The sequence below is a fragment of the Silurus aristotelis genome (assembly GCF_946808225.1).
Source record: "Silurus aristotelis genome assembly, chromosome: 22".
Lineage (NCBI taxonomy): Eukaryota > Metazoa > Chordata > Actinopteri > Siluriformes > Siluridae > Silurus > Silurus aristotelis.
This window is the reverse complement of record NC_139595.1, coordinates 10,656,635-10,670,445: the sequence shown is the minus strand read 5'-3', so window position 1 is coordinate 10,670,445 and position 13,811 is coordinate 10,656,635. Positions and strand designations below refer to the sequence as shown.

Sequence of the window (13,811 nt, the reverse complement as noted above, 5' to 3'; positions counted from 1 at the left end):
GGCCGTAGCATATACATAGCCTTGCTCTGCAGCATAATCACACCAGTGATGCATACATTTTATAAGCTGTGAAAAGTAATGCTGACTATTCATTATCTTCCTTTTGATGCTACATAGTCACAGCAGGAAATGAAATCAACAGCAAATATGGCTGCAGAGCCCTCGGTGAACTAAAAGGGTAGCTATATTTTGCTGCATTGTGGCAGAAACAGAAATGGGCAGAATAAGGGGCTTTCTGGGCACTGTTTATTATTAATGGAAGCAATTATTATATTGTGAGTGGAAGCACCCATCCATCCTTTCTTTCTGTCTTTTGCAACTGTTGCAGTCCTAGCCAGGGTCACAGGGTCAACCTTAAAACCTGCTAGCTCATCACAGGACACCATGCACACGCATAAAAGAAAACCCCTATAGACATGGGGAGAATATGAGGACACACTATACAGACAGAAACCCCATTTTAGGATTAACCTGGGGCCCCTGTGTCTGCAAAGCAGCAACACTGAGTGGCAACACTGAGTGGCAACACTTCGCACATATATGCTATAGACTATTTATAGACATTCTATCAGTGTCTGGTATGCCATTATTTGCAGCAGCAGAAGGGAAACTGGGGATGTTGCATGGCATAAACTTTTAATGCTGGATAGTGTTCAGCACCTGTCAGCCATAACACAGAGGCAGGTGCTAGTATTAGTGTGTGTGCACCCTTAGGACTTTCTGTGAAGGAAAGGTGGAACATATACTAGTTAGCTGCAATAATATACTTTTATGAGTGATTAACATTAGAATGGAGTTTTACATCAAACACCAAGGGAGCACAAATTTGCAAGCGATGTTAAGATTGGGAAAATGTAATTAAAATCTGAAAGTAGACAGATGCACATCTGTTTTAAGAGTTGCTGAATATTAAGCTTGTGCAGTCAAACATCAAATGTTTTGTCTCAAAACAGACCTGTGCCACGGCATTTGCAAATTTACACATAGCTAGTTTAGCTAATGGGCAACAGATACAGTGTGAGTCTATTTAAGAACTTATTGTCCAGTATGGTTCAAGTACATGTAAAAGAAAAATTCAATGAAATCAAAATTGAATTCAGTTTATTTATATAATGCTTTTAACAGTGGACATTCTCACAGAGCAACTTTAAGAAATCCAGAATAAATTTAGATTTAGGTCTGTAATGAGCAAACATAAGGCTGAACAAAAAAGAAAACTCCTTGAAATGACATCATGAAGAAACCCAAATAAGAAAACAAACTCATTAGGGGACCCATCCTCTACAGGGTGACTTTGAATAGTGCCATTTTAAGTAATTGATCGTCCACAGCTATATACGTTAAAGTCAAAAAGAGAGCTTCAGCACATGCATCAATTTTTTTTTTCTTAGTTAAATTGTTTTATCTTTTAATCTATAGTATTCAAATAGATTTATCCACTAAATAATAAACAACACATCAGTAAGTACACACCTTTGAGTAACCAAGTGAAACAATCCAAAGCCAAATATTGACTATGCATATGGTACTATCCACAGCAATCTCACAGCAGTTATTAGACAATCTGTATGGCACTGTCCTTATCAGCAAGTCAAGTTAAAAAGATTTTTTTTGTCATTTCAACCATATACAGTATAGCTAACACAGTGCACAGCAAAATGAGACAACGTTTCTCCAGAAACTTCTACAGGGTTACTTCTACACTTAGATGTGTACATGCCAGATGTATAATAAATTATGTTTAGAATTATCTCATTTTGATACAAAACACCATTAAGGGCATAAACCCTATAAACCTTAACATCGTTTTTAAAGTTTTGAGTTTCTTTGGTGAGTTCAAGTGATTCTCATCCTCAGTAGAAAACAGTATCAGAATGGTGAGTGATTCTCATCCTCTTAAGTGAACACTCTCAGAACATTGATTGATTTATCTAATCAATAAAGAACATTGTCAGAACTGTGATTGACTCTCAAAATAGTATAAGCAATACACTGATTCTTATCCTTAAAAAAGAGCAGTATCAACATTGGGGAGTGAATGACCCAATCTCATAAGAGAGTTACCATAGAACAAGTCAAGTTTATTTCTATAGTGCTTTTTACAATGGACATTGTCTCAAAGCAGCTTTATAGAATTTAGGAACTTAAAAAGTTGGGTCTGTGCAGCCATAGACCAATCAGACTGCCCATACTAAAAACTATGAATTAACTATGTGGAAAAACCTGCTAGAGCAGCGTGATGCTCTGGGCAATGGTCTGCTGTTAAACCCTACTTCATGACATTTTAGTGGATGTTAATTTGACATATTTCACCTACCTAAACATTGTTTCTGACCAAGTACAGCCCTAATAAGAAACAATATTCTGTAATTGTAGTGGCATGTTTCAGTAGGACAATGTGTCCAGCCGCACAACAAAAAAAAAATAAAAATAACAATGACATCTGAGAAATTTGGTGGCAAAGTGAATATCTTGAAGTCTGTCAGACATCAGTGGTATTTGATGATCAGACAAACAAGTCTGATCCATGGAGGCCTCACATTATAGTCCAATTTACAGGTCTTAAAGAAATGTCTTGGTGCTAGATACAAGAGCACCAGAGGTCTTGCAAGCATTAAAGGTCTTGTGGGTCCATGCCATGTAAAGTTAGAGTTGTTCCAGTACCACAAGAGAGACCTACACATTATTTTACAGGTGGTTTTAATGTTATGGCTGATCAGTGTTCATCATTCTCTAGTTCCAAAGGAACCTTCTAGAATAGAATAGAATAGAATAGAATAGAATAGAATAGAATAGAATAGAATAGAATAGAATAGAATAGAATGTTATATGTATTACCTGTGCCACTTGTGTGTTGAAAATAATGGATCAAGTGTTGTATCAAGTGTTTGCCCTTTTAAAGAAGTCATGGCTTTGCTATTTGTATTCAGAAAGACATTTAGCACCAGAAATACTCCACATGTTAAAAAAAACATCCCAGATGGTAAAAATAAAAACATACAGAAACATATTATACATTTTTTTTTTTAATAGTGACGAGTAAGTTACAGTATTTAATTATTTCTTCTTTTTTCCTTCACAGGTTGGGTGGAAAAAGAGACCTACTATTAATAGATATATTCTGTAAATCAAGGTGTATTACCAATATTTGTCATTATGATCAGAACAAGGTTCCCTAAGTTCATTAGTATAGATGCCCTGCTTTAATGATAAAAAATTGTCCCTGCCTTAAATCTCATTAATCTTAGAAGTGCATTATTGCCTATGCTGTTGATGTAAAATTTAGCTATGCGGATTTGCATATTTAGCTGTTTCTGAATTACTCATATATGAGATGACAGCAGTACTTGTATATAACTAACTTGCATTACTACAAATAGGCTACCTCTCTTCAATAGTTTAAAACTATGAAAAGGAACCATACATGATGAACAAATACATGTTTGCTCAAAGAAGAAATCCCATACACATACACCCATACAAGAAAGCACATACACAGTGCTCAAAGAAGAAAACCTTATCTGTCACAAACCTGTTTAGAAATGCTGCTTAAATGATAAACACTATATCTGTTGCTAGTGCATTGACATTATAACTTTTTATGAAAAGATTATTTAAATTGTAAAAACAAAAAAATGTTTGGTTTTTTTTGCATTGCAGCAAATTTAAATATTTAATTAATCTAAATTCAGTGTAAATGAAAACAAATTTCATTTAGCTTTTTCATCAAGACTATTTTAACTGACACTTCGATCATTCAAGCATCTGTAACCGATTTCTTCTGGTCAAAGTTGCAGAGAATGATTAAACTGTTCTGAAAACACTGGGTGTGAAGGCAGGAATACACCCTGGATGATACCAAGGTGCATTGTGCATTGCACATCTTAGTCACTACATATTTGTCTCTGTTAGGTAAATTTGTCAATGATAGTATTGGTTTAGTAGTGTAGGCACAAAATAACATTTTATTGATCATTACAATCTGAGATTGAATGCATATGCAACTTTGTAAACAATGGCACAACTTCATGGTGAATTTCTTTCTGATTGCTGATACACAAGCTGCCATATAATATTTTAATTAGTTATCTAGTCATTAGCTGGTAATATGTTATTTGTTTTGAGAAAACACTATGTTTAATGTACTGCCATTCCACCTTATACCTTAAACCAGGAATATCATGCTACTCTTCGCTTTCGGACAGTACTTGAAAATTCCTGATATTTCGGGGCTGGGTGAATGTTTCTTTAATTTACACATTGAGTGTTAGGTATTAAAGTATATGCTAAATTGTTTTGTACTTTAAGATTTAGCTAAATTTTTTGGGAAAAGTGTAATTAATCATAAATAAAATGTCAATAAACGCAATATAAAATGAAGATTTTTAATGTTTGTTTTAATACTACCAGTAATGCCAGTGAACCTGGAACCACTAAAACCATATTATTGAAATCTGCAACTGAAGCTCAAAATTACCAATCAAACTGAGATTATATATTATATATTATAAGAAAGAAAGAAAGAAAGAAAGAAAGAAAGAAAGAAAGAAAGAAAGAAAGAAAGAATTATCTGGTTTCTGTTTCATTCACTCATTTATCATCATTAACCACTTATTTTGGACTGGTTGTGGTGAATTTGGAGGCAGTGAGGTAAAAGTAGGACAACATGAAAGCAGGACAACATGCACACCAGATAACCCAAGGGTGGGAGGACCCCATGCAGACACAGGAAGAACATGCACAGAAATTCAATACAAACCTTAGATCATGATCAAACCAGGACCCTGAAGCTATGAGGTGCCAAAACTACCTTCTCTATAATATTGCCCTCTTTATCAATTGTTTTTTTAATAAAACAAAAACCAACTGATTCCATAACCAAAAACTCCAATCTTTATACCAGCCATTTTGGATTTCACTATTAGGTTAACTTTGACAGCATTGAGACTCTACTTTCTGGAATACTCCAGGGCATATGTGGACTATATTTTGCAACAATAGACTTTGTAATGTTCCACAGGTGGACTATTTTCTGTGTAGGAGATGCAACCTGAAGGAGATTGGAGACTGTAAGGTGTTGGCAGGGGACAGTATAGCTAGACAGCATTGGATGGTGGTCTGTAGGATGATTTTGAAGGTGAAGAAGAAGAGGAGGAGAGTGAGGACTGAAAGAAGAATAAGATAGAATTGCTGTTATTTGTCACATATACATTACTGTAAAATTCGTTCTTCGATACCAGGGCTTGAACCCGTGACCTTCCGATCAGTAACCCAACGCTTTAACCACTAATCTACCACTCCCCTTCATGGTGGAAACTAAAGGGGGAAGACTGTAGTGTGAGATTCAGGGAAGAGGTCAGACAGGGGCTCAGTGGTGGTGAAGTAATATAGTTCTGAGATGTTATTATGACAAGATAGATGCAAAAGATGCTCTCTGGAATAGGTAGAGGTTCTCCAGGGTAGCGGTATGTTTTAGGTTCAGCTTTAGTTCCAGATAATCCCTTTAAAAAACCAGCAGTGCAGGAGCAGCATGGATCATCTCTCTCCATAGAATATCTAGCCGTATATCTGCAACATATAGCCTCTTTTAGATCATTGAACCAAAGTTTAGATCACAACTCCTTGTGTAGAATCAAAGAGTAACATAGAACCTGATCTACACTGAAAGTATTAGAAACTATTACCTCAATGTGTGGACTTTTGCCCTTGATCACAAATAAACATTTCTGTACAAAGCTTTCACTAATACAGTAATTCAATTGGAGATAACTCATGTAGACTTACAAGACGCACTTTTACTGTAAATAACAGGGTCTTGAATCACTTACTCCATGGGTGACCTCTTAAATATTTTTTATTGGTTTACCTCAGTCCTAGTTACTGCTGTTTATGTTCCATCTTAGCCAGACACGGACACTGCCATAAATGAGGTACAACCCCGGTTCTAAAAAAGTTGGGACACTGTACAAATTGTGAATAAAAAAGGAATGCAATAATTTACAAATCTTATAAACTTTTATTTACAATAATATATAGATTAAATTTCAAATGTTGAAAGTGAGACATTTTGAAATGTCATGCCAAGTATTGGCTCATTTTGGATATCATGACAGGTAGCAATAAGAGGCCGGAAAAGTTAAATGTACGCAGTGTTGGGCAATTAGGCTTATTAATACTTTTGTGTTTTCCCGCATTGATTATTGCAATGCACTTCTGGCTGGGGTTCCTAAAACTACACTTAATAAACTGCAATGTGTACAAAATTCAGCTGCTAGGATCCTGACTGGAGCCAGGCAAAATGAGCACATTACACCAATTCTCAAGTCCTTGCACTGGCTTCCGGTCAGGTTCCGAGTAGATTTTAAAGTTTTAATGCTTACATACAAGGCACTGCATGGTCTTGCCCCCCAGTATCTGTCTGCACTTTTAATTGTATACACACCCAAGCGTATCTTACGCTCTTCACAAGCAGGACTATTGGTTGTTCCACAGACACGGCTGCGTTCAGTAGGGGATAGGGCTTTTTCTTCGTATGCATCAAGACTTTGAAATTCACTCCCTCCTCACATCAGAGACGCACAGAACTTCAGTACTTTTAAATCCCTTTTAAATCTCATTTTTTTATGGTTGCTTTTTTTTTAACATTTTGATTTTGTGTGTAGTTATAAGTATGTGTGTATTATTTGCTTTATTTTGTGTGTTGTATTCTTGTTTGCCTGTATGTAAAGCGCCTTGAGAAGCTACTTTAAAGGCGCTATATAAAAATAAAGTTATTATTATTATTATTATTATTATTATTATTATTATTATTATTAATAACGCGTTACTAGTAATGTTACTGTAACGCAGTTACTTTTGACAGTAACTAATACTGTAACGCATTACTTTTTAAATAAAGTAACTCCGTTACCGTTACCATATGGTGCGGTGTCCGTTACTTTTTTAAATGAATTAATTTTGGCTGAAGTGTAGACTACAGTCTAACCTGTTTACAGCAGAGACGCATTGTAGGATTGGTGGATGAGAACCACTGTAAACACGAAGAAGACGCACTGTGGGCGTGTTTCTGTTTATTCAGGTCTGTGCGGCAGTAATGGCGAGTCGAGCCAAGAGCAAGACGAGTTTCTCAAAGTGGAAATACGCTCATTATTTCACTTTAATTGAGCATAAAGACAAAAATTTTTTTGTCAATCTGTCGAAGCTCCTCCAGAAACTCCATGCTTCGACGAAGCTAGAAGCTAACCCGGTGTTATGTTGTACCTTGTTGATAGTTTTAATACTTGAGCTGTGAAAGGAACATTTTGAAGGGCTCAACACAACAGCTTTTATGATGCAGAAGCCACTTTAGTTTTTGATTTTGAATATATTATTCAGCTTGTTTTGGTATTTATTTCAGAAATCCTTGTGATATATTCAGTTTGTGCAGGTCTGACTTAAATAAAATAGTTCCTTAAAAATGACTTTGTGTTTAAGTCAGTTTTGTGTTTGTATAGACCATAACGCATAAAAGGGTATTAATGGGAACATTAAAAAACGTTCTTTAAAAAAGTAACTAAAAAGTTACTTTTAACAGTAACGCATCACTTTTTGGTGTAAGTAATCAACAAAGTAATTGAGTTACTTTTTGAATGAAGTAACTATTGACTGTAACTATTTACTATTTCTTAGTAACTAGCAGAACACTGAATGTACGTATAAGGAACAGCTGGAGGACCAATTTGCAACTTATTAGGTCAATTGGCAACATGATTGGGTATAAAAAGAGCCTCTCAGAGTGGCAGTGTCTCTCAGAAGTCTAGATGGGCAGAGGATCACCAGTTACCCTAATGCTGTGGCGAAAAATAGTGGAGCAATATCAGAAAGGAGCTTCTCAGAGAGTTTCTCAGAGAGTTTGAAGTTATCATCATCTACAGTGCATAATATCATCCAAAGATTCAGAGAATCTGGAACAATCTCTGTGCATAGGGGTCAAGGCATGATCTTGGAGCGAATCCGGTAATTTTTCTTAATAAAACATTCAGAATCAGATAATAAATAAAAAGGAAATAATGTAAGTTATGTATTCGTTCTGTGCGGCCCGGTACCAATTGACCCAAGGACTGGTGCTGGTCCACGGCCCTGGGGTTGGGGACCACTGCATTAGGCTTTTACTCAACACCAGATTGTGGGAGCCATGCTTAACCAGTGCAAAAACCAGTGCAAACGTACCTTCATTTCTACCACAATGCATATGCATAACCATATTCAGTGTGTAGCAGAGGAAGCAATCACATTGCCCTTAAGCAATGACAGGCCAGTAATCTGCTGCTCAAACTGCTACAAAGGCTTTCAGTTTATTACTTTACGACGGTAAAGTGTAGTACAGAAAGGCTGCTCACTCAATCTTAGAGAAAGCCTTTACAGAAGAGAGAGTGCTGTTTGACAAAACAAAATTAATGACTAGTATTTAAGAATGGGCTGTCCAACATGCTGTTTAGGTGTGATAGTTAGGTGTCCACATATGTTTTGCCATATAATGTTAACTGTTTAACTATGTGTCTGTTCTGCAGGGAAAACACATGAACATGCAGACTACACATTACTTATAATTTATGAGTTGAACTCTACTGTATATTAATTCTGAATAGAAACTCAGCACCCATACAAGTACACCAAAACCGTGAGGGTTGGCACTACTGTAGTACACCTGGCATGTCAGGAGGGGATTTAAAAGGCAAGCACCTGAGAAAGTGACTTACTCTTAAGAGGGACAAACTCTTGTTTTCCTTAACACACATTCTGATGTTGTCTGTGCAATGTCTGTAGTAGGATCTTTATGATGTGAGTATGAGGTATATGTGACATTCTTCTCTGGGCCAGCATGTTTTTGGTTTACAATGTCGTTTTACCAAATAAGGAATAGTTTTAGCTTAGGTTATATACAGAGTGTAGGAAAGCCTTTCCCTTTAATTGCATTTCCATGCTCTACCACTAGAGGGAAATTTACAGTTAATTCATGATAAATTATCTCTGGATTGCCAGTGCGCTGCTGCTGCTCGGCCGCGTGCTTAAATTTCAGAAAACCGAGCAGCAGCCTTCAGACTACACACCACCTATCGACCATCAAACATTTCGATCACGCAACTAACAATGACCTATTTTATCCACTCACTCACCTACATACCATACCAATATACAGCTATACCTACCTAATAGCTCAAAGACGTAATCCGCATCCATGTACCCAACTTCAAGTCAAGTCAAGAAGCTTGTATTGTCATTTCAACCATAAATATTTGATGCAGTACACAGTGAGATAAAACAACGTTCCTCCAGAACCCAGGTGCTACATAAAACAACATAAAACAACAATCACGGAAACAGAAAAACACAGGGCCAAGAACTAGTAGAAAGATCCTCGCCACATAAAGTGCATGTGTGCAACTGGTGCAAACAGTGCAAAAGACAACACAAGACAGTGCAAGACAACACAGGACAATGCAATACAATACAATACACAAAACACAAAATAGCTCCGCCAGTAAACCTGTCGTAACAAAATAAGGTGCACAATAGCAGAAAAATGTCAACAGAAAAATGTAAACAGAATTGTGCAATTCAACAATAAAAAAACTTGTTCCCTAATATCAGCCTACCGGCATATCAGACACTACGGGCATCGTAGATCACATCACAGACCTATACTAAACCTCTCCCACAATTAATTTTATTTCGGGCATGATAAAAATTAGTGACAATGATTGTTTATATATTTTTAATTATTGCTTTGTAGCATTTAGCATGCATGTAGCATTTATTTCTTAGCATTATTATGTTTTTTGCAAAAGGTTTACTGTTTAGAAAACACCCCTCCACATTAGTAACAGACAGACAGATGGAGTTCTAACCACATTTGGTATAATATTTTGCAGCTTGCCTGAAAAATATATTTTTATTTAGTTATGTGCACACATCAGATTATCAATGCACGTCAGTGTCATTTTATATAACACCTATTATAATCGAATGAGAATTAAACTGAAGTAGGGATCATACAGTAACATCCATGTTTTATTAAACACCTAAATGTTATTATATAAACTGATAGTTGTAACTAACTCTAAGAAAATAGTAAATGAGCCCTCCGCCCCCATACGGTATCGTCCTTTAACCCCGCCCCCATACAGTATAGTCCTTTAACTCTGCCCCCACTAGTTAGTTTGACGCACACATGGAAAAGGAAAGTCATGTCGCTAAAATGCTCTGAAATCGTACAAGGTTCTTAAGAAAAGTAAGGGATAATTAAGCACCTAGCTGGAACGGGAACAAGGTACTATGTTTGATTTGTTTAATGTGTATATGCATTAATATGTGGGTTAATCTATTTAACTGTGAAGAAGTGTTTTAATGTGTTGTTATCACTGTCACATCTGTGACATCATTGTGTGACATCACAAAAGGGTTTCTTATAAATGGCTATTCATGTTTATGTTTGTAAGAGCTGATTGTATTATTTGTTATTTATCTGTTCTGTAGCTCTTACGGTGTTTCACTAAGAAAAGGTTTTTCATCAAGGAAAGGTAGATTTTGTGTTTCCCAAGGAAAGGCTGACGGCTGAACACAAAATAAAGGCTTTTTGAAACATCAGTACGCTTCACCATTGTCTGGCTGGGGGTTAGCTACAGTAAGAGCTTGACCCGCATCGATTCCAATAACTGTTGTCTACAACGGGCCACGAAGGGTCTTCAAAGCGCCAGTTACAGCTTCTGCTACATCACCGTCACAAGGCATCAGCGTGGACTCATCAAGCTCTCTCAGTCTCACAGATTCGGTGCAATGGTCAAGTACAGCCACACTTACTTGACATTTACAATAATTCTAGTGTCTATATGTTAATGCATATGTGTCAGCTGCTTAAATTGATGTTCTGATATTTTATGTTTATACAGTTCATATTCAGGGCTTTTCCATATCTGTTAAGGGGGTCTTCTTCCGCCATTAGAGTTAACATTTATAAGTGATAATGTCACAGTCAGGAAATGAGATAGAGGTGGAGGAGCAGATGGCTGGTTACCAGCATGAAGATTTACAAGATGAAACCCACATCATGGTAGACCAATCAGAGCGACCGTGTCTGAAGGAAACAAATGAAGTTAAACAACAATGTCTAACTGATCTCCAAGGCAAATTTAATAAGGATGATAATGCTTTTGAAGGTCCAAGACGCTCTGAACGCACACGCCATCCTACAGAGAAGATGCTCGCGCATCAATATGAAGAGGCCAAGAGAAAAGAGAAAAGGTGGTTTGCCATGTACGAACAGTGGAAGCTCCACGCAAGGAAGGCAAGAGATCAGCTAAAGACTTATATGTCAGAGAGTCAGCTCTGGCCTCTCATTGACAAGCTTAAGAAAAGTAAAGAAGACATGATGAACATTTATTATGAAATTCGAAATCTCACCTCACCCTCCACCGACATAATAAGAAGAGTTGATACGTGTGAAGCTGTGACCACAGAAATCATCAACATTGCATACAGCAGAGCTATAAATGAGAAAAGCGGGTTTGATGAGCCGCAGGAAAGACACCACCTTCACGAACTGCTCCGCCACGACTATGCAAAGTCTGTCTATGGATCCGCAGCTTCTTGGACAAGTCACAGCCAGCCCGACCACTACTCCATAACTTCATCCATGACAGTAAAACGCGTGGACGCAGCAGCTGAACTAGCAGTAAAGGAAGCAAATTTTTAGATGCTGCTGGAAGAAGAAAAGCAAAAGGAATCTATAAGAGAGCTAGAGGAACAACAACGCAAGGCTCTAGAGGCACAAAGGCGTAAGTTGGAGCGATTACAGGCAGCGAAAGAGATAAAGGCGCTCAAACCAAGTTGAAGATCTATGAAAGGGAGACGGATCACAAGGATGCTATTTATCTCAAGAAGGAAGAAGGAAGAAGAAAGAGCTGAGTGAGAGAGGGAATGTCTGTATGATGGGGCGTTGCAACTTGAGAGAGGGGCACTGTAGTTAACTACGCGTGGGACAAACTAAATCGTCGCTTTGGCCAGCCATTCTCCATTCAGAGAGCGTTTAGAGAGAAGCTCACCAACTGGCCAAGAATTCCATCGAAGGATGCTGAAGGACTGAGACGCTTCTCAGATTTTCTGAATGCTTGTCAAGATGCCATGCCTCATGTCAAGGGCCTCGACATATTAAACAACTGGGAAGAAAATCGGAAGCTCGTTCACAAACTACCAGACTGGGCAGCTTTACGCTGGAACAGACAAGTCACGCAAAGCCTAAATTAAAATCAAGAATTCCCAAGTTTCAAAGAGTTTGCTAGATTCACGTCAGATGAAGCCGAGATTGCTTGTAAATCCCATTACGTCCTTTCACGCCCTTCATTTGTCAGATTCTATCCCTGAGAAGAGAAACCTCAGAGATGTGAAGAAAACCAAAGCTAGTGTGTTTACCACTCAAATAGTCACTAAAAATGAAAAACACAAGTCACAACAGGGGAAAGTTAAGGTTTCATGTATCCTTTGTCAAGATAATAGACACCAACTACACGCATGCTACAAGTTCACTGAGATGGTGTTAGTTGAGCGACGCAACTATATAAAGGAGAAAAGACTCTGTTATGGATGCCTAAAACCCGGCCACAGCGTGAGAGACTGCCGTCATCGTCTTTTCTGTGACTACTGTAAAGGAAAGCATTCTACAGCCCTGCATGATGACAACTATAAAAGAGAAAGGACTACATCAGAACCAGAAACAACGTCACTGAGTGTAGCAGGTGAAAGCTCATCAAACACATCTGTGGTGATACCAGTCTGGGTTTCATCTAAAAATGATCCAACCACTGAGAAACTCGTCCATGCACTGCTTGACAATCAAAGCGATACTACGTTCATTGACCAAGAAGTGAGTGATGGTCTTAATGCTGACAAGTATCCAGTGAAACTGAAGTTGACGACTATGAGCGGCAGGGATACGGTGATCACAAGCGAAGGTGTCTCTGGGCTTCGTGTTAGAGAATATAGTTCTGCAGTTCAAGTCGATCTTCCGGTCACCTATACAAAGGACTGCATACCTGTCAACCGCTCTCACATTCCCACTTGTGAGACGGCTAAAAAATGGAGTCATCTGGCAGAAATAGTGGATGAAATACAACCACTGAAGGACTGTGTAGTAGGTCTTTTGATACGGCTACAACTGCTCAAGAGCTATGGCACCAAAAAAGATCCTTTTAGGAGACGACGAGGAACCCTATGCTGTAAGGACTGATTTAGGATGGAGTATTGTAGGGCGCTCACTACAAACCCAGGATGCGTTGAGCACACATCATCTGTGTCACAGAATTACAGTTAAAGGGCTACCTCCGATAACTCCTACCGACAACATTCGCATTCTAGAGCCTGACTTCAAAGATGGCAATGACAACAGCAAAATTGTGTCACAAGACGACATCACATTTCTTAACCTACTGGAGAAGGGAATAAGAAAAAATGTGTCTGGACATTATGAAATGCCTCTGCCCTTCAAAATTAGACCCAGCCTGCCTGACAACAAAGGCTCAGCTATTACGCGCTTCCTTCACCATAAAAGGAAATTACAATGGGATAAAAGGTATAAGGTATATCAGCTTGCCAGGGAAGATATGTATGTCAAGAAAAGGTGGAGACATGTTCAATACATTGCAGAACAGTTTTGGAGTCGATGGCGAAAGGAATACCTCGCCAACATAGCTCTTAGACAGCGCTGGCATGCTCCAAGAAGGAATTTACAAGTTGGAGATATTGTAATCCTAAAAGGAGAGGATTTGCAGAGGAATGAG

General features: G+C 37.9%; 1 protein-coding gene across 1 annotated transcript in view; it reads left to right on the top strand.

Moving 5' to 3' along the window:
- Nucleotides 1–4,380, top strand: part of atp1a2a (ATPase Na+/K+ transporting subunit alpha 2a) — a 54,242-nt gene extending 49,862 nt beyond the window's left edge. Inside the window, exon 24 of the mRNA XM_083525613.1 lies at nucleotides 3,083–4,380. Coding sequence (XP_083381739.1) covers nucleotides 3,083–3,111 — 29 coding nt within the window. The 3' untranslated portion in view covers nucleotides 3,112–4,380. The remainder of the gene's footprint in view (nucleotides 1–3,082) is intronic.
- Nucleotides 4,381–13,811: the final 9,431 nt, after the last annotated feature.